This window comes from Balaenoptera ricei, chromosome 4, assembly GCF_028023285.1.
Source record: "Balaenoptera ricei isolate mBalRic1 chromosome 4, mBalRic1.hap2, whole genome shotgun sequence".
Classification (NCBI taxonomy): Eukaryota; Metazoa; Chordata; class Mammalia; order Artiodactyla; family Balaenopteridae; genus Balaenoptera; species Balaenoptera ricei.
The window spans coordinates 77,031,537-77,058,954 of NC_082642.1; the positions used below are offsets into that span (position 1 = coordinate 77,031,537).

Below are 27,418 nucleotides of genomic sequence, written 5' to 3' on the forward strand. Positions count from 1 at the left end.
GGACCACCAGGGAAGTCCCTGTTTTGTTTTTCTAGATTCCACATATAAGTGACATCATACGGTATTTGTCTTTTTCTGTCTGACTTAGCATAATGACCTCTAGATTCATCCATGTTGTCACAAATGGCAAGATTTCATTTTTTTTCTCCCCCAGAGAAAAGACTCTTGGGAGTCTCCCTGCCTAATGGGAGACTTAGGCAGGTTTATTGGCTATGGGGAAGTACCAACATAAAGGGTGTACCAGTGAGCCACTGCCACCAAATTGCTGCATCATAAACTGTCCTACAACTCATTCACGTCCATTCATTGTCACAGATGAGTGGATTGGCTGAGGGTCAGCTGAGCTCTGCCGGGAGGAGCTGGGATGACTCAGCGTTGCCTCTCATGTCTCTCTTCTTCCTGGGACAGGCTAATGCAGAAATGTCCTCCTCTTCTTCTTCTTTTTTTTTTTTTTTTTTTTTTTTTTAATGATTTATTTATTTATTTTTGGCTGCATTGGGTCTTCGTTGCTGTGTGCAGGCTTTCTCTAGTTGCGGCAAGCGGGGGCTACTCTTCATTGCTGTGCGAAGGCTTCTCATTGCAGTGGCTTCTCTTGTTGCGGGGCATGGGCTCTAGGCGCGCGGGCTTCAGTAGTTGTGGCACACGGGCTCAGTAGTTGTGGCTCGCGGGCTCTAGAGCACAGGCTCAGTAGTTGTGGTACACATGTGCTTAGTTGCTCCGTGGCATGTGGGATCTTCCCGGACCAGGGCTCAAACCCATGTCCCTGCGTTGGCAGGCGGATTCTTAACCACGGCACCACCAGAGAAGCCCACTATAAGCATTTTGAACGGTAGTTAACTATAGTAAATATGCTTGTAATCTTATGTATCTGTTCTTTTATTGCTAGTAAATGGATTGAATTGAATGGTCATTTCTTAAAAACAAAGACTGTGTCCTTTAAATAGCTACTGTAATATCTTATATATTGATATTTAGTATCTTATTTAATACCAATGTTAATTTCTAAACAAATGAGTATAGTAACATATAATTGATACACTTTATATTCTCTTTCTTCATTTCAGGTCAATGAATACATTTTTGATAATTTATCTAATAATCCTTATTTCTGAAGCCATCATCAGTACTATCTTGAAATATACATGGCAAGCTGAAGAAAAATGGGATGAACCTTGGTATAACCAAAAAACAGAACATCAAAGAAATAGTAGTAAGGTACTTCATGGTGTTCTTGACTCTGTTACAAAGAAAATTTTATTCTTTGGAAATTTTATTTCTTTTAATGCTTTGGTAGTGACTTCTGATAGGAGTGACCACTGTCATCCCTAAAACTATCACTATTCAAGGGTGACAAAAGGATATTGCACGTGAAGAGTAGCCAGCATGTTTGTACTGGTATGCTTTTTACATTTTACAGCATAAGCAGTTATATTCCCTATGGCATGACTTGAATAATTAAAAGAGATCACAGACATTTAAGTCATCTGTATTGGCATTCCACTTCAGTACTACAAATTGAAATTTTTATTCTATTTACTGTATGTAAATAGAATTTTCAATTCTATCAGAATAATTCAAGGAGTCTTACTGTCTATATTGGTGGTATGAAGTAAATACAAATTATGTCATAAAAAGTTTTAAACTGATTAAATATGGACTACCAGGAGAAGTTAACCTGCAATTTTGGTAAATTGTTCTCCAAATTTCACTTTAGATTAAAGTACAAATATTGGAAGATAAGTCTGAATCTCAAGAGACCAAAAAGCAGATAATCACAGGAACATATTTTCAGTATCATTTACAATTAGGTATTTTATCTTTTACAGAACATATTTTAAAATGTGGAACTGCTATGCCATTGAAGTAGGCTATTCCTGTGTAATCTGTAATTGAGAGTTTTAATTTCTAGCAATTCTAGCCTAGCAATTATTTTACATTTTTAAAATTACAGTCAATTTTTAGTTATCTGTGATTTTGATGTGTAGAAATAGAATGGTAAGTATGCTACAGAGGATCTAATTATAATTTTGCAGTAAGTAATTTCAGTCACACCAGGCTTTTTTGGTAGCTTCTAAAAAGTAACAAATTAAGTAATTTGGTTTTAACCTTTTTTCTTTTAATTTGTTCAAGATTCTAATGAGCAATAAAATAACCAAGGGAGATGTGTTAAAAAGACAATTCAGTAAATGAATTTCAATTCATGAGACTTTTCTGCTTCAGAATATAGTTGATGGTCTGTTTAGATATGAAACTATCTGATAATTTTCTTCATATTTTTCTCTTATCAAGCAATCATTTTTTTCCCCTAGATTCTGAAATTTATTTCAGACTTCCTTGCTTTTTTGGTACTCTACAATTTCATCATTCCAATTTCATTATATGTGACAGTCGAAATGCAGAAATTTCTTGGATCATTTTTTATTGGCTGGGATCTTGATCTCTATCATGAAGAATCAGATCAGAAAGCTCAAGTCAATACTTCTGATCTGAATGAAGAACTTGGACAGGTAAAAATGATCCGTTTTTTTTCTAATTTGTTATTTTTATCAAAATAATGTGTACAAAGACTAATAAAACTAAATATTACAAGGCTTATACCAAAAAACAACCCCACTTTCTTTGCTCCACACCTAATTTCTTGTTTCCCATTTTGAAATCTTAAGCTGTTTCTTTCATTATTTAGCACTGTATTTCTATATAGTATTCTTTTCTTGATTTTTAAATTTGAGACATTATTTACTATGGAATATAGATATAATACTACACTACTCCTTCCACACACATACCCAGACATATACCCACTTTGCCTCCCCATGACACCCCAGTATTGTTAAATCACAATTTGGGATTTAATAAATATTCATTTACCTTATTAAGACTGTTTTGATATTATTTACTAATTCCTAGTTCTCTTTGTTTGCTCTGTAATACTATACTTACATTTTTCTTTCTTATGTATTTTGGTTTTGCTGGAGTTAATTGCTCTGCTTTTTATTTGCTTAATTTTCAATTACCACAAACAAATCTCTGACAAGTATATGAACCATCTCTCCACGTATTTCAAACACACCAGGTAATCTAGGATTTCCTTTCTCTTTCTTGTTATCTTGCTCACTTTCTGTTTTGAAGCCTTTTATTTTTCTGCTTCAATTTGGACTTCTTTCTGGGCCTGCTTCTCAGCTGTCACCGTGGACTTGCTTTTCCATCACCCTAGAACTTCCTTTGTCTCCCACCTGTTTTGGATTTCCTGTGTTCTGGATCCCATGTCTTCTCACCTGTTGCTTATTCTCTTATTTTGGTGGAACACATCTCCTAATAACTTGAAAAAGGATGCATAACAGGGAAATATTTTGAGACTTTGCACGTCTGAAAATATCTTTATTCCCTTCTTACACTTGATTAGTAATTTAGCTGGGTAAGGACTTCACTGGTGGTCCAGTGGTAAGGGATCTGCCTTGCAGTGCAGGGGACGCGGGTTTGATCCCTGGTCAGGGAACTAGGATCCCACATGCCGCAGGGCAACTAAGATCCCACGTGCGGCAACTACTGAGCTTGCGCACTCCATCGAGGAGCCCGCGCACCGCAATGGAAGATCCCGCATGCCTCAACGAGGATCCCGTGTGCTTCAGCTAAGACCCAACACAGCCCCCCAAAAATAAAATATTAATAAAATAAATAAATAATAAATAAATCTTTTAAAAAAATAATTTATCTGGGTAACACATCCCAGGTTGGAAATTATTTTTCCTCAAAATTTCAAAAGCATTTCTCCATTTATTTCTAGCTTCCAATGTTTTTTTGAGAAATCCAATGCCATTCTGATTCTCAGTTCTTTATGTGAGATCTGTTGTTTTATCTCTGGAAGTGTTTAGTGTTTTAGGATCTTCTCTTTGTTCAATGAATCTGAAATTTTATGATGATATACCTTGGTGTGAGTTTTTTTTTTTTCTTTCATTGGGCAATAAACTCTGTGAGCCCTTTTAACCTGGAAACACAAGTCCTTCAGTTCTAGGAATTTTTCTTATATTATTTCTTTGGTAAAGTGTCTTTTTATGTTTTGTGGGATTTTCTTTTGAAATTTATTATTTTGGGTGTCAGACCATTTATCTTGATTCTCTAATTTCTTTGACTTTCAATTTTAATTTCTCTGTTTTTATAATCTTTCTGGGAGAATTCATGAACTTTATCTTTTCACCTATCTTTTTTTTTTGCTTTGTTTGTTTTTTTATACTGCAGGTTCTTATTAGTCATCAGTTTTATACACATCAGTGTATACATGTCAATCCCAATCGCCCAATTCAGCACACCACCATCCCCACCCCATGGCGGTTTTCCCCCCTTGGTGTCCATACGTCTGTTCTCTACATCTGTGTCTCAACTTCGGCCCTGCAAACTGGCTCATCTGTACCATTTTTCTAGGTTCCACATACATGCATTAATATACGATCTTTGTTTTTCTCTTTCTGACTTACTTCACTCTGTATGACAGTCTCTAGATCCGTCTGCGTCTCAACAAATGACTCAATTTCGTTCCTTCTTATGGCTCAGTAATATCCCATTGTATATATGTACCACATCTTCTTTATTGATTCGTCTGTCGATGGGCATTTAGGTTGCTTCCATGACCTGGCTATTGTAAATAGTGCTGCAATGAACACTGGGGTGCCTGTGTCTTTTTGAATTACAGTTTTCTCTGGGTATATGCCCAGTAGTGGGATTGCTGGATCGTATGGTAAATCTATTTTTAGTTTTTTAAGGAACCTTCATACGGTTCTCCATAGTGGCTGTATCAATTTACATTCCCACCAACAGTGCAAGAGGGTTCCCTTTTCACCACACCCTCTCCAGCATTTGTTGTTTGTAGATTTTCTGACGATGCCCATTCTAACTGGTGTGAGGTGATACCTCATTGTCGTTTTGATTTGCATTTCTCTAATAATTAGTGATGTTGAGCATCTTTTCATGTGCTTCGTGGCCATCTGTATGTCTTCTTTGGAGAAATGTCTCTTTAGGTCTTCTGCCCATTTTTGGGTTGGGTTGTTTGTTTCTTTAATATTGAGCTGCATGAGCTGTTTATATATTTTGGAGATTAATCCTTTGTCCGTTGATTCATTTGCAAATATTTTCTCCCATTCTGAGGGTTATCTTTTCGTCTTGTTTATGGTTTCCTTTGCTGTGCAAAAGCTTTTAAGTTTCATTAGGTCCCATTTGTTTATTTGTATTTTTATTTCCATTTCCCTAGGAGGTGGATCAAAAAATATCTTGCTGTGATTTATGTCAAAGAGTATTCTTCGTATGTTTTCCCCCTAAGAGTTTTATAGTGTCCGGTCTTAACATTTAGGTCTCTAATCCATTTTGAGTTTATTTTTCTGTATGGTGTTAGGGAGTGTTCTAATTTCATTCTTTTACAGGTAGCTGTCCAGTTTTCCCAGTACCACTTACGGAAGAGACTGTCTTTTCTCCATTGTATATCTTTGCCTCCTTTGTCATAGATTAGTTGACCATAGGTGTGTGGGTTTATCTCTGGGCTTTCTATCTTGTTCCATTGATCTATGTTTATTTTTGTGCCAGTACCATATTGTCTTGGTTACTGTACCTTTGCAGTATAGTCTGAGGTCAGGGAGTCTGATTCCTCCAGCTCCGTTTTTTTCCCTCAAGACTGCTTTGGCTATTCGGGGTCTTTTGTGTCTCCATACAAATTTTAAGATGATTTGTTCTAGTTCTGTAAAAAATGCCATTGGTAATATGATAGGGATTGCATTGAATCTGTAGATTGCTTTGGGTAGTATAGTCATTTTCACAATATTGATTCTTCCAATCCAAGAACATGGTATATCTCTCCATCTGTTGGTATCATCTTTAATTTCTTTCATCAGTGTCTTACAGTTTTCTGTATACAGGTCTTTTGTCTCCCTAGGTAGGTTTATTCCTAGGTATTTTATTCGTTTTGTTGCAATGGTAAATGGGAGTGTTTCCATAATTTCTCTTTCAGATTTTTCATCATTAGTGTATAGGAATGCAAGAGATTTCTGAGCATTCATTTTGTATCCTGCAACTATACCAAATTCATTAATTAGCTCTAGCAGTTTTCTGGTGGCGTTTTTAGGATTCTGTATGTATAGTATCATATCATCTGCAAACAGTGCCAGTTTTACTTCTTCTTTTCCAATTTGTATTCCTTTTATTTCTTTTTCTTCTCTGATTGCCGTGGCTAGGACTTCCAGAACTATGTTGAATAATAGTGGTGAGAATGGACATCCTTGTCTCGTTCTTGATCTTAGAGGAAATGCTTTCAGTTTTTCACCATTGAGAATGATGTTTGCTGTGGGTTTGTCATATATGGCCTTTATTATGTTGAGGTAGATTCCCTCTATGCCCACTTTCTGGAGAGTTTTTATCATAAATGGATGTTGGATTTTTTCAGAAGCTTTTTCTGCATCTATTGAGATGATCATATGGTTTATATTCTTCAGTTTGTTAATATGGTGTATCACATTGATTGATTTGCGTATACTGAAGAATCCTTGCATCCCTGGGGTAAATCCCACTTGATCATGGTATATGATCCCTTTAATGTGTTGTTGGATTCTGTTTGCTAGTATTTTGTTGAGGATTTTTGCATCTATATTCATCAGTGATATTGGTCTGTAATTTTCTTTTGTAGTATCTTTGTCTGGTTTTGGTATCAGGATGATGGTGGCCTCATAGAATGAGTTTGGGAGTGTTCCTTCCTCTGCAGTTTTTTGGAAGAGTATGAGAAGGATGGGTGTTAGCTCTTCTCTAAATGTTTGATAGAATTCGCCTGTGAATCCATCTGGTCCTGGGCTTTTGTTTGTTGGAAGATTTTTAATCACAGTTTCAATTTCATTACTTGTTACTGGTCTGTTCATATTTTCTATTTCTTCCTGGTTCAGTCTTGGAAGGTTATACCTTTCTAAGAATGTGTCCATTTCTTCCAGGTTGTCCATTTTACTGGCATAGAGTTGCTTGTAGTAGTCTCTTAGGATGCTTTGTTTTTCTGCGATGTCTGTTGTAACTTCTCCTTTTTCATTTCTAATTTTATTGATTTGAGTCCTCTCCCTCTTTTTCTTTTTTTTTTTTTTTTTTTTTTATAAATTTATTTATTTATTTTTGGCTGTGTTGGGTCTTCGTTTCTGTGCGAGGGCTTTCTCTAGTTGCGGCGAGCGGGGGCCAGTCTTCATCGCGGTGCGCGGGCCTCTTACTATCGTGGCCTCTCTTGTTGCGGAGCACAGGCTCCAGACGCGCAGGCTCAGTAGTTGCGGCACACGGGCTTAGTTGCTCCGCGGCATGTGGGATCTTCCCAGACCAGGGCTCGAACCCATGTCCCCTGCATTGGCAGGCAGATTCTCAACCACTGCACCACCAGGGAAGCCCCTCCCTCTTTTTCTTGATGAGTCTGGCTAATGGTGTATCAATTTTGTTTATCTTCTCAAAGAACCAGCTTTTAGTTTTATTGATTTCTTTGTTTCTATTGTTTCTTTGTTCTTTGTTTCTATTTCATTTATTTCTGCTCTGATCTTTATAATTTCTTTCCTTCTGCTAACTTTGGGTTTTGTTTGTTCTTCTTTCTCTAGTTCCTTTAGGTGTAAGGTTAAATTGTTTATTTGAGATTTTTCTTGTTTCTTGAGGTAGGTTTGTATTGCTATAAACTTCCCTCTGAGAACTGCTTTTGCTGCATCCCATAGGTTTGGATCGTCGTGTTTTTGTTGTAATTTGTCTCTAGGTATTTTTTGATTTTCTCTTTGATTTCTTCAGTGATCTCTTGGTTATTTAGTAACATACTGTGTAGCCTCCATGTGTTTTGTGTTTTTTACGTTTTTTTCCCTGTAATTCATTTCTAATCTCATAGCGTTGTGGTCAGAAAAGATGCTTGATATGATTTCAGTTTTCTTAAATTTACTGAGGCTTGATTTGTGACCCAAGATGTGATCTATCCTGGAGAATGTTCCATGTGCACTTCAGAAGAAAGTGTAATCTGCTGTTTTTGGATATAATGTCCTATAAATATCAATTAAATCTATCTGGTCTATTGTGTCATTTAAAGCTTCTGTTTCCTTATTTATTTTCATTTTGGATGATCTGTCCATTGGTGTAAGTGAGGTGTTAAAGTCCCCCACTATTATTGTGTTGCTGTCGATTTCCTCTTTTATAGCTGTTAGCAGTTGCCTTATGTATTGAGGTGGTCCTATGTTGGGTGCATATATATTTATAATTGTTATATCTTCTTCTTGGATTGATCCCTTGATCATTATGTAGTGTCTTTCTTTGTCTCTTGTAATAGTCTTTATTTTAAAGTCTATTTTATCTGATATGAGTATTGCTTCTCCAGCTTTCTTTTGCTTTCCATTTGCATGGAATATCTTTTTCCATCCCCTCACTTTCAGTCTGTATGTGCCCCTAGGTCTGAAGTGCATCTCTTGTAGACAGGCATATATATGGGTCTTGTTTTTGTATCCATTCAGCAAGCCTGTGTCTTTTGGTTGGAGCATTTAATCCATTCACGTTTAAGGTAATTATCGATCTGTATGTTCCTATGACCATTTTCTTAATTGTTTTGGGTTTGTTTTTGTAGGTCCTTTTCTTCTCTTGTGTTTCCCACTTGGAGAAGTTCCTTTAACATTTGTTGTAGAGCTGGTTTGGTGGTGCTGAATTCTCTTAGCTTTTGCTTGTCTGTAAAGCTTTTGATTTCTCCATCGAATCTGAATGAGATTCTTGCCAGGTAGAGTAATCTTGGTTGTAGGTTCTTCCCTTTCATTACTTTAAGTATATCGTGCCACTCCCTTCTGGCTTGTAGAGTTTCTGCTGAGAAATCAGCTGTTAACCTTATGGGAGTTTCCTTGTATGTTATTTGTCCTTTTTCCCTAGCTGCTTTCAATAATTTTTCTTTGTCCTTAATTTTTGCCAGATTGATTACCATGTGTCTCGGCGTGTTTCTCCTTGGGTTTATCCTGTATGGAACTCGCTGCGCTTCCTGGACTTGGGTGGCTATTTCCTTTCCCATGTTAGGGAAGTTTTCGACTATAATCTCTTCAAATATTTTCTCTGGTCCTTTCTCTCTCTCTTCTCCTTCTGGGATCCCTATAATGCGAATGTTGTTGTGTTTAATGTTGTCTCAGAGGTCTCTTAGGCTGTCTTCATTTCCTTTCATTCTTTTTTCTTTACTCTGTTCCACAGCAGTGAATTCCACCATTCTGTCTTCCAGGTCACTTATCCGTTCTTCTGCCTCAGTTATTCTGCTATTGATTCCTTCTAGTGTAGTTTTCATCTCAGTTATTGTATTGTTCATCTCTGTTTGTTTGTTCTTTAATTCTTCTACATCTTTGTTAAACATTTCTTGCATCTTCTCGATCTTTGCCTCCATTCTTTATCCGAGGTCCTGGATCATCTTCACTATCATTATTCTGAACTCTTTTTCTGGAAGGTTGCCTATCTCCACTTTATTTAGTTGTTTTTCTGGGGTTTTATCTTGTTCCTTCATCTGGTATATAGCCCCCTGCCTTTTCATCTTGTCTATCATTCTGTGAATGTGGTTTTTTTCCACAGGCTGCAGGATTGTAGTTCTTCTTGCTTCTGCTGTCTGCCCTCTGGTTCCAGCTGTGTTTTGATTTCTTTTATTTGTATTGTAATGTTTTTAATTTCTAATATCCTAGTATATCTGAATGGTCTTTTTTTTTTTTTTTTGGCTGCGCCGCTTGTGGCATCTCAGTTCCCCAACCAGGGATCAAACCCATGTCCCCGCAGTGGAAGCGCAGAACCCTAACCATTGGATAACCAGGGAATTCCCAGAATGGTCGTCTTTTAATTACATCTTATTCTTTTTTTTTTTTAATTTAATTTTATTTATATTTTTTATACCGCAGGCCCTTATTAGTCATCCATTTTATACACATCAGTGTACACATGTCAATCCCAATCGCCCAATTCACCACACCACCACCCCCACCCCCGCTGCTTTCTCCGCTTGGTGTCCATACGTTTGTTCTCTACATCTGTGTCTCAATTTCTGCCCTGCAAACCGCTTCATCTGTACCATTTTTCTAGGTTCCACATAAATGCGTTAATATACGATATTTGTTTTTCTCTTTCTGACTTACTTCACTCTGTATGACAGTCTCTAGATCCATCCACGTCTCTACAAATGACCCAATTTTGTTCCTTTTTATGGCTGAGTAATATTCCATTCTATATATGTACCACATCTTCTTTATCCATTCATCTGTCGATGGGCATTTAGGTTGCTTCCATGACCTGGCTATTGTAAATAGTGCTGCAATGAACACTGGGGTGCGTGTGTCCTTTTGAATTACGGTTTTCTCTGGGTATATGCCCAGGAGTGGGATTGCTGGATCATATGGTAGTTCTATTTTTAGTTTTTTAAGGAACCTCCATACTGTTCTGCATAGTGGTTGTATCAATTTACATTCCCACCAACAGTGCAAGAGTGTTCCCTTTTCTCCACACCCTCTCCAGCATTTGTTGTTTGTAGATTTTCTGACGATGCCCATTCTAACTGGTGTGAGGTGATACCTCATTGTTGTTTTGATTTGCATTTCTCTAATAATTAGTGATGTTGAGCATCTTTTCATGTGCTTTGTGGCCATCTGTATGTCTTCTTTGGAGAAATGTCTATTTAGGTCTTCTGCCCATTTTTGGACTGGGTTGTTTGCTTTTTTAATATTGAGCTGCATGAGCTGTTTATATATTTTGGAGCTAATCGTGTTTTTTTATCCATCATCTTCTCCCCATCCCCGCTGCCACCAATCTAGTCTAATAAACCTTTGTTTCTACCTGCACTGCTGCACTATTCTCCTAACCGGTCTCCCTGCGTCTGCTCTTGACCTCCTCCAATCAGATTTCTACTCTGCAGCCAGAGTGAAAAAACAATTTAAAAAATGATATCCAAGTATTATTTGCCATGGTTAAAAACAATGTATCGCCACCCATTTACCCCAATCCCCTAGCCCTCATCCTGGCGGGAACTTCCAGCTCCATTAACTACTATTTACAGTAGCCCTGATGCCTTCCAATAATATGCTTCCGTTTCTGTTTCTTATGTATCTTAGACATTATTCATTGAATTCCTACTGTGATAGGTAAAGGTTTAGCTCACAGAAAACACTGAAATGCTCTTCACTGCAGAGTCAAGTAGTGTATTAGTCTTTTTTTTTTTTTATAACATCTTTATTGGAGTATAATTGGTTTACAATGGTGTGTTACTTTCTGCTTTATAACAAAGTGAATCAGTTATACATATACATATGTTCCCATATCTCTTCCCTCTTGCGTCTCCCTCCCTCCCACCCTCCCTATCCCACCCCTCTAGGTGGTCACAAAGCACCGAGCTGATCCCCCTGTGCTATGCAGCTGCTTCCCACTAGCTGGCTATTTTACATTTGGTAGTGTGTATATGTCCATGCCATTCTCTCACCCTGTCACATCTTACCCCTCCCCCTCCCTATATCCTCAAGTCCATTCTCTAGTAGGTCTGTGTCTTTATTCCCGTCTTGCCACTAGGTTCTTCATGACTTTTTTTTTCCTTAGATTCCATATATATGTGTTAGCATACTGTATTTGTTTTTCTCTTTCTGACTTACTTCACTCTGTATGACAGACTCTAACTCCATCTACCTCGCTACAAATACCTCCATTTCGTTTCCTTTTATGGCTGAGTAGTATTCCATTGTATATATGTACCACATCTTCTTTATCCATTCATCCGATGATGGACACTTAGGTTGCTTCCATGTCCTGGCTATTGTAAATAGAGCTGCAATGAACATTTTGGTACATGACTCTTTTTGAATTATGGTTTTCTCAGGGTATATGCCCAGTAGTGGGATTGCTGGGTCATATGGTAGTTCTATTTTTAGTTTTTTAAGGAACCTCCATACTGTTCTCCATAGTGGCTGTATCAATTTACATTCCCACCAACAGTGCAAGAGTGTTCCCTTTTCTCCACACCCTCTCCAGCATTTATTGTTTCTAGATTTTTTGATGATGGCCATTCTGACCGGTGTGAGATGATATCTCATTGTAGTTTTGATTTGCATTTCTCTTATGATTAATGATGTTGAGCATTCTTTCATGTGTCTGTTGGCCATCTGTATATCTTTTTTGGAGAAATGACTACTTAGGTCTTCTGCCCATTTTTGGATTGGGTTGTTTGTTTTTTTGTTATTGAGCTGCATGAGCTGCTTGTAAATCTTGGAGATTAATCCTTTGTCCGTTGCTTCATTTGCAAATATTTTCTCCCATTCTGAGGGTTGTCTTTTGGTCTTGTTTATGGTTTCCTTTGCTGTGCAAAAGCTTTTAAGTTTCATTAGGTCCCATTTGTTTATTTGTGTTTTTATTTCCATTTCTCTAGGAGGTGCATCAAAAAGGATCTTGTTGTGATTTATGTCATAGAGTGTTCTGCCTATGTTTTCCTCTAAGAGTTTGATAGTGTCTGGCCTTACACTTAGGTCTTTAATCCATTTTGAGTTTATTTTTGTGTATGGTGTCAGGGAGTGTTCTAATTACATACTTTTACATGTACCTGTCCAATTTTCCCAGCACCACTTACTGAAGAGGCTGTCTTTTCTCCATTGTATATTCTTGCCTCCTTTATCAAAGATAAGGTGACCATATGTGCGTGGGTTTATCTCTGGGCTTTCTATGCTGTTCCATTGATCTATGTTTCTGTTTTTGTGCCAGTACCAAACTGTCTTGATTACTCTAGCTTTGTAATATAATCTGAAGTCAGGGAGCCTGATTCCTCCAGCTCCATTTTTCGTTCTCAAGATTGCTTTGGCTATTCGGGGTCTTTTGTGTTTCCATACAAATTCTGAAATTTTTTGTTCTAGTTCTGTGAAAAATGCCAGTGGTAGTTTGATAGGGATTGCATTGAATCTGTAGATTGCTTTGGGTAGTAAAGTCATTTTCACAATGTTGATTCTTCCAATCCAAGAACATGGTATATCTCTCCATCTATTTGTATCATCTTTAATTTCTTTCATCAGTGTCTTATAATTTTCTGCATACAGATCTTTTGTCTCCTTAGGTAGGTTTATTCCTAGATATTTTATTCTTTTTGTTGCAATGGTAAACGGGAGTGTTTTCTTAATTTCACTTTCAGATTTTTCATCATTAGTGTATAGAAATGAAAGAGATTTCTGTGCATTAATTTTGTATCCTGCTACTTTACCAAATTCATTGATTAGCTCTAGTAGTCTTCTGGTAGAATCTTTAGGATTCTCTATGTATAGTATCATGTCATCTGCAAACAGTGACAGCTTTACTTCTTCTTTTCCGATTTGGATTCCTTTTATTTCTTTTTCTTCTCTGATTGCTGTGGCTAACACTTCCAAAACTATGTTGAATAATAGTGGTGAGAGTGGGCAACCTTGTCTTGTTCCTGATCTTAGTGGAAATGGTTTCAGTTTTTCACCATTGAGGACAATGTTGGCTGTGGGTTTGTCATATATGGCCTTTATTATGTTGAGGAAAGTTCCCTCTATGCCTACTTTCTGCAGGGCGTTTATCATAAATGGGTGTTGAATTTTGTCGAAAGCTTTCTCTGCATCTATTGAGATGATCATATGGTTTTTCTCCTTCAATTTGTTAATATGATGTATCACGTTGATTGATTTGCGTATATTGAAGAATCCTTGCATTCCTGGGATAAACCCCACTTGACCATGGTGTATGATCCTTTTATTGTGCTGTTGGATTCTGTTTGCTAGTATTTTTTTGAGGATTTTTGCATCTGTGTTCATCAGTGATATTGGCCTGTAGTTTTCTTTCTTTGTGATATCTTTGTCTGGTTTTGGTATCAGGGTGATGGTGGCCTCGTAGAATGAGTTTGGGAGTGTTCCTTCCTCTGCTATATTTTGGACGAGTTTGAGAAGGATAGGTGTTAGCTCTTCTCTATATGTTTGATAGAATTCGCCTGTGAAGCCATCTGGTCCTGGGCTTTTGTTTGTTGGAAGATTTCTAATCACAGTTTCAATTTCAGTGCTTGTGATTGGTCGTTCATATTTTCTATTTCTTCCTGGTTCAGTCTTGGAAGGTTGTGCATTTCTAAGAATTTGTCCATTTCTTCCAGGTTGTCCATTTTATTGGCATAGAGTTGCTTGTAGTAATCTCTCATGATCGTTTGTATTTCTGCAGTGTCAGTGGTTACTTCTTCTTTTTCATTTCTAGTTCTATTGATTTGAGTCTTCTCCCTTTTTCTCTTGATGAGTCTGGCTAATGGTTTATCAATTTTGTTTATCTTCTCAAAGAACCAGCTTTTAGTTTTATTGATCTTTGCTGTTGTTTCCTTCATTTCTTTTTCATTTATTTCTGATCTGATATTTATGATTTCTTTCCTTCTGCTAGCTTTGGGGTTTTTTTGCTCTTCTTTCTCTAATTGCTTCAGGTGCAAGGTTAGGTTGTTTATTCGAGATGTTTCCTGTTTCTTGATGTAGGCTTTTATTGCTATAAACTTCCCTCTTAGCACTGCTTTTGCTGCGTCCCATAGGTTTTGGGTCGTCGTATCTCCATTGTCATTTGTTTCTAGGTATTTTTTTATTTCCCCTTTGATTTCTTCAGTGAACACTTCCTTATTAAGTAGTGTGTTGTGTAGCATCCATGTGTTTGTATTTTTTACAGATCTTTTCCTGTAATTGATATCTAGTCTCATAGCGTTGTGGTCGGAAAAGATACTTGATACGATTTCAATTTTCTTAAATTTACCAAGGCTTGATTTGTGACCCAAGATATGATCTATCCTGGAGAATGTTCCATGAGCACTTGAGAAAAATGTGTATTATGTTGTTTTTGGGTGGAATGTCCTATAAATATCAATTAAGTCCATCTTGTTTAATGTATCATTTAAAGCTTGTGTTTCCTTATTTATTTTCATTTTGAATGATCTGTCCATTGGTGAAAGTGGGGTGTTGAAGTCCCCTACTATGATTGTGTTGCTGTCAATTTCCCCTTTTATGGCTGTTAGTATTTGCCTTATGTATTGAGGTGCTCCTATGTTGGGTGCATAAATATTTACAATTGTTATACCTTCTTCTTGGATTGATCCCTTGATCATTATATAGTGTCTTTCTTTGTCTCTTGTAATAGTCTTTATTTTAAAGTCTATTTTGTCTGATATGAGAATTGCTACTCCAGCTTTCTTTTGATTTCCATTTGCATGGAATATCTTTTTCCATCCCCTCACTTTCAGTCTGAATGTGACCCTAGTTCTGAAGTGGGTCTCTTTTAGACAGCATATATATGTGTCTTGTTTTTGTATCCATTCAGCCAGTCTGTGTCTTTTGGTGGAAGCATTTAATCCATTTACATTTAAGGTAATTATCAGTATGTATGTTCCTATTCCCATTTTCTAAACTGTTTTGGGTTTGTTATTGTAGGTCTTTTCCTTCTCTTGTGTTTCCTGCCTAGAGAAGTTCCTTTAGCATTTGTTGTAAAGCTGGTTTGGTGGTGCTGAACTCTCTCAGCTTTTGCTTGTCTGTAAAGGTTTTAATTTCTCCATCAAATCTGAATGAGATCATTGCTGGGTAGAGTAATCTTGGTTGTAGGTTTTTCTCCTTCATCACTTTAAGTATATCCTGCCACTCCCTTCTGGCTTGCAGAGTTTCTGCTGAAAGATCAGCTGTTAACCTTATGGGGATTCCCTTGTGTGTTATTTGTTGTTTTTCCCTTGCTGCTTTTAATATGTTTTCTTTATATTTAATTTTTGATAGTTTGATTATTATGTGTCTTGGCGTGTTTCTCCTTGGATTTATCCTGTATGGGCCTCTCTGTGCTTCCAGGACTTGATTAACTATTTCCTTTCCCATATTAGGGAAGTTTTCAACTATAATCTCTTCAAATATTTTCCAGTCCCTTTCTTTTTCTCTTCTTCTTCTGGGACCCCTATAATTCGAATGTTGGTGCGTTTAATGTTGTCCCAGAGGTCTCTGAGACTGTCCTCAGTTCTTTTCATTCTTTTTTCTTTATTCTGCTCTGCATTAGTTATTTCCACTATTTTATCTTCCAGGTCACTTACCCATTCTTCTGCCTCAGTTATTCTGCTATTAATCCCTTCTAGAGTATTTTAAATTTCATTTATTGTGTTTATCATCGTTGCTTGGTTCCTCTTTAGTTCTTCTACGTCCTTTTTAAATGTTTCTTGCATTTTGTCTATTCTTTTTCCAAGATTTTGGATCATCCTTACTATCATTATTCTGAATTCTTTTTCAGGTAGACTGCCTATTTCCTCATCATTTGTTAGGTCTGGTGTGTTTTGACCCTGCTCCTTTATCTGCTGTGTGTTTTTCTGTCTTCTCATTTTGCTTATCTTACTGTGTTTGGGGTCTTCTTTTCACAGGCTGCAGGTTCGTAGTTCCCGTTGTTTTTGGTATCTGTCCCCAGTGGCTAAGGTTGCTTCAGTGGGTTGTGTAGGCTTCCTGGTGGAGGGGACTAGTGCCTGTGTTCTGGTGGATGAGGTTGTATCTTGTCTTTCTGGTGGGCACGTCCACATCTGGTGGTGTGTTTTGGGGTATCTGTGGCCTTATTATGATTTTAGGCAGCCTCTCTGCTAATGGATGGGGCTGTGTTCCTGTCTTGCTAGTTGTTTGGCATAGGGTGTGAGCACTGTAGCTTGCTGGTCGTGTAGTGAAGCTGGGTCTTGATGATGAGATGGAGATCTCTGAGGGATTTTCGCCGTTTGGTATTACGTGGAGCTGGGAGGTCTCTTGTGGACCAGTGTCCTGAAGTTGGCTCTCTCACCTCAGAGGCACAGCCCTGATGCCTGGCTGGAGCACGTAGAGCCTTTCATCCACACGGCTCACGCTTTCCACAAGGAAAATGTTCCAATGGATTAAAGTCCGAGCCCCCACTTCCAGCTGGACCCGGTTCTGGTGCTTTTCCCACAGCTGAGTCGGTGAAGCAAAACTGGCCGAGAGGTGCCACTGTCACTCCCACTTCGCAGCTCACATCTTATTCTTGTTTCTTGAATATAATCTATTCTTTCACCTCTCTGAGGATATTAGTGACAGTTTCTTTAAAGCCTTCTGCTAGTTGCATTTTCTCAGTTTTTTCCTAGTTCCTTTTTCAGTACATCAGTTCTGCTGTAATGTGACATATGCATTCCTAAAATCACTGTGCTATGCAAAATTACTTAGTAAAAACCACAGGGCTTATGGGAAAATGGGATTGGGGTACAACAAAAACTTTGTCAGTAACACATTTAAAATAAAAAGATAAGAACCTAATGACAACAGGACTTGCTAAATTATTAAGAAATACATAAATACTACAATAAATATGGCACTTTATCTTGAAAATGACCTGAAGTTTACTTGTGGAAGTGGCCATCAGAAGTATTGCAACTTGTGTGTTATTGTGAAGTATTGGAAGGAAGGTTATCTGAAAACAGAAGGAAAGTATAATACCAGATGTGAATGGTTATGGCTCATAACACACATGGTGACCTGAGGTAGCTTGCTAGCTGTTTGAGGTTTGTATATTTCATGTATTCTGGGTGCAGTTTTCTGTGTTCACCTAGTGTTTCTCACAGATGAAACTGTTCATAATCAAACGCAAAGTTCATATTTTGCTCAAATTGTTCCCTTATATATCAATCTCATTGTAATAAATTCTTGTGTTTTCAAGACAGTGTTATAGCGGAACTGCCTGTCATTTGTTTTAGACTCTCTTTACCTTTTCATGTAAGGTGATATCCTCAAATGAATGCTAATCTTTGGTTTTCTTTACAAGTCCAAAAGTTTTCCCTAGAAAAGCCTGGCAGCCCAGCTGTTTTTGGGGAATATCCCCAAATATCAGTATTGGCTTTTCCTCAGTTTACCCAGAGAGAATAACTGCAGTTCATATTTCTGCTGCTTGTTCAACATAAATTATCCACCAACTCTATAGATGAACATGAACCTAAAGATGCCACAGACTTCAAAGAGTATATAGGTTTTAAATATTTTGTATTACCCTGTTTTGTTTCTGTGGCATCTTTAATTATTTGCTTGTGCTCGGATTATAAGTAAGAGTACAAAGTTTTTTTGTTTAACATAATACCCTGAACATAAAGGTTTGTTTTCTTTTGTTTTCTATCTCTAGGTGGAGTATGTGTTTACAGATAAAACTGGTACACTGACCGAAAACGAGATGCAGTTTCGGGAATGTTCAATTAATGGTATAAAATACCAAGAAATCAATGGTAGACTTGTATCTGAAGGACCAACACCAGACTCTTCAGAAGGAAACTTATCTTATCTTAGTAGTTTATCCCATCTTAACAACTTATCCCATCTTGCAACCAGTTCCTCTTTTAGAACCAGTCCTGAAAATGAAACTGAACTAGTAAGCAATTTTTAAGTTAATAAATAGGAGTTTCATTTGAAATAGTAATTCTTTGTTAGTTGGTGGGTTGTAGGAGAAAAAGTTTAAATGTTAGTGGGGCAAGGAATATACATTTGAAATGTTTATCCTTTGATTCAGCACTGAGAATTTATAGTCATAAGCCAGCTTAACTTGTCACTTAATATGCATCTACTTTACGGAGGGAGGCTCAAGAGGAAGGGGATATGGGGGCATGTGTATGCATATGGCTGATTCGCTTTGTTGTGCAACAGAAACTAACACAGTATTGTGAAGCAATTATACTCCAATAAAGATCTATTTTAAAAATATAAATAAATAAATTAAATTAAATGTTCCACTAAAATAAAAAATATATATGCATCTACTTTAGTTCTCTGGGTACTTAAATGGGACTAAGTTAAGGAAAGCCCTTTCTGCCTTGAAATAAAGAAGACTTTGCTAAGGAATAGAGCTTCTGAGATCTCAGTTCTTCCACAAAAGAGTTTTCACCTTTATGTGCAATTTGGTTATGCCTCCTAAAAATATACTCAGATGTTGAAGGGTCATAAGCAAATGTGACATTTTACTCTTGGGATTCAGAAGCAACCAACTATTATTTATGCAATTCAGAATTGTAGCACTCTTGTTCTACATCTTAGTTTATCAAATTATGAGCTGTATTTATTGGCATTTTTTAGAATTTTGTTTTTGGTTTCCTACATGTTCCTACATGTTATTTGGTATTGGTATATTTTATTATGAATATTAATTATGTTTCTGCAGATTAAAGAACATGATCTCTTCTTTAAAGCAGTCAGTCTCTGTCACACTGTGCAGATTAGCAGTGTTCAGACTGATGGCATTGGTGATGGTCCCTGGCAAACCAACCTTGCACCCTCCCAGTTGGAGTACTATGCATCTTCACCAGATGAAAAGGCTCTCGTGGAAGCTGCTGCAAGGTAGTTTAAGTCTAATTTTCAAATCTTCAGAAAAATACGTTTTAAATGAAAATGTGAAAATACAAGAACATAATTTTAAATTCTCAGACAAAATTCAGAAACAAAGGTATTTTATTTTTACACATTTTTTTACACATAAAGGTATTTTATTTATATGTATATATTTTTACACATAAAGGTATTTTAAATGAGAATTTGAAATGTCATTAATTTTGTTGTCAAGCTTGCATTAAGTCATATTTTGAAGAAATCTCTTTAAAAGTCTGGTTACTGTGAAATACGAACAATATAATTTGTGAGAAATACTTGTGTATGTATTGTTATAGATCTACTCTCACCCTTCAAGTTCTTAAAAATAATCCTATACTCAAAGGAAATAACTTTAAAATACACCTTAAACTTATATTTTAAATGTTTTTATTCAAGTTAGTTATATTGTGAATTATAAAATATCATCCTTTAAATGTTATATTTCTTTCTCCTTTTATTCCCTAGATTCGGCATTGTATTTATTGGCAATTCTGGAGAAACTATGGAAGTTAAAACACTTGGAAAACTGGAACGGTAATTTTTTTCTATATTGTAATTTTCTATATATTAAGTGTTTACTATAGAACAGGAATTGGTAAACTATGACCCAGAAACCAGATCTGGCCTACAGCCTGTTTCTGTACAGCCTGCAAACTAAATTACATTTTTTAAGTGTTTTCCAAAACAAAAAAATATGCAGCAGAGATCATATATGGTCTTCAAAGCCTAAAGTATTTACTGTCTGGCCCCTTACAGGAAAAGTTTACTGACATCTGCTCTAGAATGATGTCAGTATTACATTGTATCTCATCATGGTAATAACAGTATAATGCTCTGAAACTTTCATCTGTATTTTAGCTTAATGGTTCTTGAATTTACTTATGTGTTTATTTTTACACATTCTTAGGGTAATGAGTTTTGTAAATTTCTACTCACTAAATAAAAACTTCCTTATCTTTCCTATGATTTTTATCTTTCAAACATTAAGAAACCGTTGTATTATTTCCAGTATTTCCACTGTTTGATAAATTAGTCCATTCTTATCACATTCATATCTTTCGTGGTTTTATCATTTCTGATCATATCTCAGCTCCACTTGTGCTTTCCCAGACTATGCTTTTCTGAACTAAATATTGCCCAGTCTTTGGCTACATTTATCTGGAAGCCTGTCTGGCTCATTTTATCAACTTATAAACCATTCTACTCAGTGTTTTTCTTTGAGATGTGCCAAAACATTCCATATGAACATCATTGTATAAATTCATCCAGAAGACTTTTCAATCCACACCTGACCCATCCACACAAATTCTTTTACAGCTCCCTAGAGAGGCCTTTGTGTCCCCCAACTGCACACACATGCCCTGTCGTAGGTTCAGAATCACTGCTGTAATGAGCCTCTGTTACTAATGTGAGTGTTCGTATTTCTCAGGTGTGTTTAGGCAGAAAAAAGAGTTGAGAATCAGTCACCTTTTTTAATGAGGAAAAACATGAAGCTGGGCAGATATGTATTCCCATTCACATGCTTATTTGACTTAAGGCAAATGAGTGTATCTTTCTGAGTTTAATAGTCCTCACCTGTAAAATGAGATAAGACCTACCTCCTTTGGTTCTCATGGGTATTAAATGATATAAGGTATGTAAAGTACGTGGCATTTGGTAAGTACTTAATAAATGTCAGTTCCTTCTTTTTCTATCTTGTGTTATTAATGACTCATAATCCATCATCTTGAAAAATGTAATTGAGATTAATTTCTTGTTCTAAATTAACCATTTTATCTTTTATAGGGATTCTTTCCAAATATTCACTTAATATTATTCAAAACAGTACAGATTTTGTCTTTCTTATTTTTTCTTCCTTAGGTACAAACTGCTTCATATTCTGGAATTTGATTCAGATCGTAGAAGAATGAGTGTAATTGTTCAGGCACCTTCAGGTAACCAATTTAAATGTTCATGAATTTTTAGTTAAATAATACTAAGAGCTTGATAACTCATTTTTCTTTTTAGGTGAGAAACTTTTATTTGTTAAAGGAGCCGAATCATCAGTTCTCCCGGAATGTATAGGTGGAGAAATAGAAAAAACCAGAATTCATGTAGATGAATTTGCTTTGGTAAGTGCAAATTTCTCTAATTTAAAAACCGCTAAAAATATATATATATGAAAGATTTAGGGTTTCATTTTTGCATTAGTATTTTATCAAAAATTATAGAAATTCTGCAGTTCTGTTACATTATGTGTTGGCTCCTCATTTGTTGGTTAAAATTTGACCTTTTTTAACCTGCTAAAATATGTCTTCTCTTTGCACCTAGTACAGCCAGAGTACTTATGGCTACAAGGACCACTCAGATTGCTATATTAAAAAGGGAGGGACTTCCCTGGCGGTCCAGTGGTTAAGACTGCGTGCTTCCATTGCAGGGGGCGTGGGTTCCATCCCTGGTCGGGGGATTAAGATTCTGCATGCCGTGCAGCATGGCCGAAAAAAAAAAAGGAGACGTACAAAAATCCCAATTATTTGTAGAAACTGGAACCCTGATACATTGCTGATGGGAATATAAATGATATGGCCACTTTCAAAAATAGTTTTACAATTCCTCATAGAACATAGAGTAATATAGAGTTACTATATGACTTGGTAATTTCACTCCTAGGTATATATCCAAGAGAATTGAAAACATACGTCTACACAAAAACTTGTACTTAGCAGCTTTATTCCTAATAGCCAAAAAAAGGAAAAACCCAAATGTCCATCAACTGATGTGTCATATCCATATAACAAAATATTATTTGGCCATTAAAAGGGATGAAGTACTGATATATGCCACATCATGGATGAACTTTGAAAAGATTGCTAAGTGAAAGAAGCTAGTCACAAAAGGCCATATGTTCCATTTATATGAAATACCCAGAAAAGACAAAGTCATAGAGCCAGAAAGCATATTAGTGGTTGCCAGGAGCTGGAGGAAAGGGGGGAAGGGAAGTGTCTGCTAATGAATATGGGATTCCTTTTGGGGGTGATGCAAATGTTCTGGAATTAGATAGTAATAACAATTGCACGACTTTGTGAGTACACTAAAGACCACTGAATTGTACTTTTTTTTTTTTTTTTTTTTTTTTTTTCACACACACACACTGTATTTTATTTTTACAAGAGATAAATCGACTGACACCAAGCATTGTACATGGATGACCACAACAAAACCAACAATGATTGCAATTACCAAACATGAAACACACTCATACTATGTCATAGTATTGACATTCAGTCCAGTAATCCTCCACTGTAACAGCTCCTTTACTTTGCAGTGAAAATTGATTTGTATATTCTTTGCCTCTGAGTCCTTGTGGAATTTTTTTTTTTTTTTTTTTTTTAAATTCAGACAGAAAGTCACAAAAATTATACTCATCCTCATCAGTTCACTCAGTCCCATGTAATTAATTTTTTTTTTTCATCTTGATCTTTTGTTAGCACTTTTATGAGTTCATCAGTTTTTCATTAGAGTTCTGAAAATGCTTATTCATTCAGTTCAGCAGTACAGTCCGTTACCAGAAACCTGTACTTGTCAGAGTCTTTTCCATGTATTTCTTGAAGATGAAACCCTTTTATAGGAACATATTTGCAAAATCATCAGAGTACACCCAGAACTGTCTGTAAATGACAAAAGACTTAAAAATGACCACGGTTAAAGATTTGATGACAGTTCATAATAATGCAGTTGACAAGAAAATTAGTTATTTCTGAGATATACATTTTAAAGTAATAACTAGGATTATTACTTATAACATTATACCAGAACATATAAGATTTTTAGAAATTTCATGTAATGTCTGAAACATTTATATTAACATATTTCCATACATATTTCCATACAAATACAAATATGATTTTTAGAAATTTCATGTAATGTCTGAAACATTTATATTAACATATTTCCATACATATTTCCATACAAATACAAATATAAGATTTTTAGAAATTTCATGTAATGTCTGAAACATTTATATTAACATGTTTCCATACAAATAACCCAATGAAAGTTTAGTATTAGTTGTTTTGTTTGTTTTTTTATACTGCAGGTTCTTATTAGGCATCAGTTTTATACACATCAGTGTATACATGTCAATCCCAATCGCCCAATTCAGCACACCACCATCCCCACCCCACCGCAGTTTTCCCCCCTTGGTGTCCATATGTCCATTCTCTACATCTGTGTCTCAACTTCTGCCCTGCAAACTGGCTCATCTGTACCATTTTTCTAGGTTCCGCATACATGCATTAATATACGATATTTGTTTTTCTCTTTCTGACTTACTTCACTCTGTATGACAGTCTCTAGATCCATCCACGTCTCAACAAATGACTCAATTTCGTTCCTTTTTATGGCTGAGTAATATTCCATTGTATATATGTACCACATCTTCTTTATCCATTCATCTGTTGATGGGCATTTAGGTTGCTTCCATGACCTGGCTATTGTAAATAGTGCTGCAGTGAACATTCGGGTGCATGTGTCTTTTTGAATCACGGTTTTCTCTGGGTATATGCCCAGTAGTGGGATTGCTGGGTCATATGGTAATTCTATTTTTAGTTTTTTAAGGAACCTCCATATTGTTCTCCATAGTGGCTGTATCAATTTACATTCCCACCAACAGTGCAAGAGGGTTCCCTTTTCTCCACACCCTCTCCAGCATTTGTTGTTTGTAGATTTTCTGATGATGTCCATTCTAACAGGAGTGAGGTGGTACCTCATTGTAGTTTTGATTTGCATTTCTCTAATAATTAGTGATGTTGAGCATCTTTTCATGTGCTTCGTGGCCATCTGTATGTCTTCTTTGGAGAAATGTCTATTTAGGTCTTCTGCCCATTTTTGGATTGGGGTGTTTGTTTCTTTGATATTGAGCTGAATGAGCTGTTTATATATTTTGGAGATTAATCCTTTGTCGGTTGATTCATTTGCAAATATTTTCTCCCATTCTGAGGGTTGTCTTTTCGTCTTGTTTATGGTTTCCTTTGCTGTGCAAAAGCTTTGAAGTTTCATTAGGTCCCACTTGTTTATTTTTGTTTTTATTTCCATTACTCTAGGAGGTGGATCAAAAAAGATCTTGCTGTGATTTATGTCAAAGAGTGTTCTTCCTATGTTTTCCTCTAAGAGTTTTATAGTGTCCAGTCTTATATTTAGGTCTCTAATCCATTTTGAGTTTATTTTTGTGTATGGTGTTAGGGAGTATTCTAATTTCATTCTTTTACATGTAGCTGTCCAGTTTTCCCAGCACCACTTATTGAAGAGACTGTCTTTTCTCCATTGTATATCTTTGCCTCCTTTGTCATAGATTAGTTGACCATAGGTGCGTGGGTTAATGTCTGGGCTTTCTATCTTGTTCCATTGATCTATGTTTCTGTTTTTGTGCCAGTACCATATTGTCTTGATTACTGTAGCTTTGTAGTATAGTCTGAAGTCAGGGAGTCTGATTCCTCCAGCTCCATTTTTTTGCCTCAAGACTGCTTTGCCTATTCGGGGTCTTTTGTGTCTCCATACAAATTTTAAGATGATTTGTTCTAGCTCCGTAAAAAATGCCATTGGTAATTTGATAGGGATTGCATTGAATCTGTAGATTGCTTTGGGTAGTATACTCATTTTCACAATGTTGATTCTTCCAATCCAAGAACATGGTATATCTCTCCATCTGTTGGTATCATCTTTAATTTCTTTCATCAGTGTCTTATAGTTTTCTGCATACAGGTCTTTTGTCTCCCTAGGTAGGTTTATTCCTAGGTATTTTATTCTTTTTGTTGCAATGGTAAATGGGAGTGTTTCCATAATTTCTCTTTCAGATTTTTCATCATTAGTGTATAGGAATGCAAGAGATTTCTGTGCATTAATTTTGTATCCTGCAACTTTACCATATTCATTAATTAGCTCTAGCAGTTTTCTGGTGGCAGTTTTAGGATTCTCTATTTATAGTATCATGTCATCCGCAAACAGTGACAGTTTTACTTCTTCTTTTCCAATTTGTATTCCTTTTATTTCTTTTTCTTCTCTGATTGCCGTGGCTAGGACTTCCAAAACTATGTTGAATAATAGTGGTGAGAGTGGACATCCTTGTCTCGTTCCTGATCTTAGAGGAAATGCTTTCAGTTTTTCACCATTGAGAATGATGTTTGCTGTGGGTTTGTCATATATGGCCTTTATTATGTTGAGGTAGGTTCCCTCTATGCCCCCTTTCTGGAGAGTTTTTATCAGAAATGGGTGTTGAATTTTGTCAAAAGCTTTTTCTGCATCTATTGAGATGATCATATGGTTTTTATTCTTCAATTTGTTAATATGGTGTATCACATTGATTGATTTGCGTATATTGAAGAATCCTTGCATCCCTGGGATAAATCCCACTTGATCGTGGTGTATGATCCTTTTAATGTGTTGTTGGATTCTGTTTGCTAGTATTTTGTTGAGGATTTTTGCATCTATATTCATCAGTGATATTGGTCTGTAATTTTCTTTTTTTGTAGTGTCTTTGTCTGGTTTTGGTATCAGGGTGGTGGTGGCCTCATAGAATGAGTTTGGGAGTGTTCCTTCCTCTGCAATTTTTTGGAAGAGTTTGAGAAGGATGGGTGTTAGCTCTTCTCTAAATGTTTGATAGAATTCACCTGGGAAGCCATCTGGTCCTGGACTTTTGTTTGTTGGAAGATTTTTAATCACAGTTTCAATTTCATTACTTGTGATTGGTCTGTTCATATTTTCTATTTCTTCCTGGTTCAGTCTCGGAAGGTTATACCTTTCTAAAAATTTGTCCATTTCTTCCAGGTTGTCCATTTTATTGGCATAAAGTTGCTTGTAGTAGCCTCTTAGGATGCTTTGTATTTCTGCGGTGTCTGTTGTAACTTCTCCTTTTTCATTTCTGATTTTATTGATTTGAGTCCTCTCCCTCTTTTTCTTGATGAGTCTGGCTAATGGCTTATCAATTTTGTTTATCTTCTCAAAGAACCAACTTTTAGTTTTATTGATCTTTGCTATTGTTTTCTTTGTTTCTATTTCATTTATTTCTGCTCTGATCTTTATGATTTCTTTCCTTCTGCTAACTTTGGGTTTTGTTTGTTCTTCTTTCTCTAGTTTCTTTAAGTGTAAGGTTAGATTGTTTACTTGAGCTTTTTCTTGTTTCTTTAGGTAGGCTTGTATAGCTATAAACTTCCCTCTTAGAACTGCTTTTGCTGCATCCCATAGGTTTTGGGTCGTCGTGTTTTCATTGTCATTTGTCTCTAGGTATTTTTTGATTTCCTCTTTGATTTCTTCAGTGATCTCTTGGTTATTTAGTAACGTATTGTTTAGCCTCCATGTGTTTGTCCTTTTTACGTTTTTTTCCCTGTAATTCATTTCTAATCTCATAGCGTTGTGGTCAGGAAAGATGCTTGATATGATTTCAATTTTCTTAAATTTACTGAGGCTTGATTTGTGACCCAAGATGTGATCTATCTTGGAGAATGTTCCGTGCGCACTTGAGAAGAACGTGTAATCTGCTGTTTTTGGATGGAATGTCCGATATATATCAATTAAATCTATCTGGTCTATTGTGTCATTTAAAGCTTCTGTTTCCTTATTTATTTTCATTTTGGATGATCTGTCCATTGGTGTAAGTGAGGTGTTAAAGTCCCCCACTATTATTGTGTTACTGTCGATTTCCTCTTTTATAGCTGTTAGCAGTTGCCTTATGTATTGAGGTGCTCCTATGTTGGGTGCATATATATTTATAATTGTTATATCTTCTTCTTGGATTGATCCCTGGATCATTATGTAGTGTCCTTCCTTGTCTCTTGTAACATTCTTTAATTTAAAGTCTATTTTATCTGATATGAGTATAGCTACTCCAGCTTTCTTTTGATTTCCATTTGCATGGAATATCTTTTTCCATCCCCTCACTTTCAGTCTGTATGTGTCCCGAGGTCTAAAGTGGGTCTCTTGTAGACAGCATATATATGGGTCTTGTTTTTGTATCCATTCAGCCAGTCTATGTCTTTTGGTTGGGGCATTTAATCCATTCACGTTTAAGGTAATTATCGATATGTATGTTCCTATGACCATTTTCT

At 36.3% G+C, this 27,418-nt stretch overlaps 1 protein-coding gene across 5 annotated transcripts in view; it reads left to right on the plus strand.

Annotated features, from left to right (window-relative positions):
- ATP11B (ATPase phospholipid transporting 11B (putative)) overlaps positions 1 to 27,418 on the plus strand; it is a 134,911-nt gene that overhangs the window by 54,229 nt on the left and 53,264 nt on the right. For all 5 annotated transcript variants that reach the window (XM_059920587.1, XM_059920589.1, XM_059920588.1 and 2 more), the window contains 7 exons: positions 1,065 to 1,215; positions 2,310 to 2,507; positions 18,109 to 18,351; positions 19,135 to 19,310; positions 19,806 to 19,874; positions 21,201 to 21,274; positions 21,348 to 21,451. In XM_059920587.1, the coding sequence (XP_059776570.1) occupies positions 1,065 to 1,215; positions 2,310 to 2,507; positions 18,109 to 18,351; positions 19,135 to 19,310; positions 19,806 to 19,874; positions 21,201 to 21,274; positions 21,348 to 21,451 (1,015 nt within the window). The remainder of the gene's footprint in view (positions 1 to 1,064; positions 1,216 to 2,309; positions 2,508 to 18,108; positions 18,352 to 19,134; positions 19,311 to 19,805; positions 19,875 to 21,200; positions 21,275 to 21,347; positions 21,452 to 27,418) is intronic.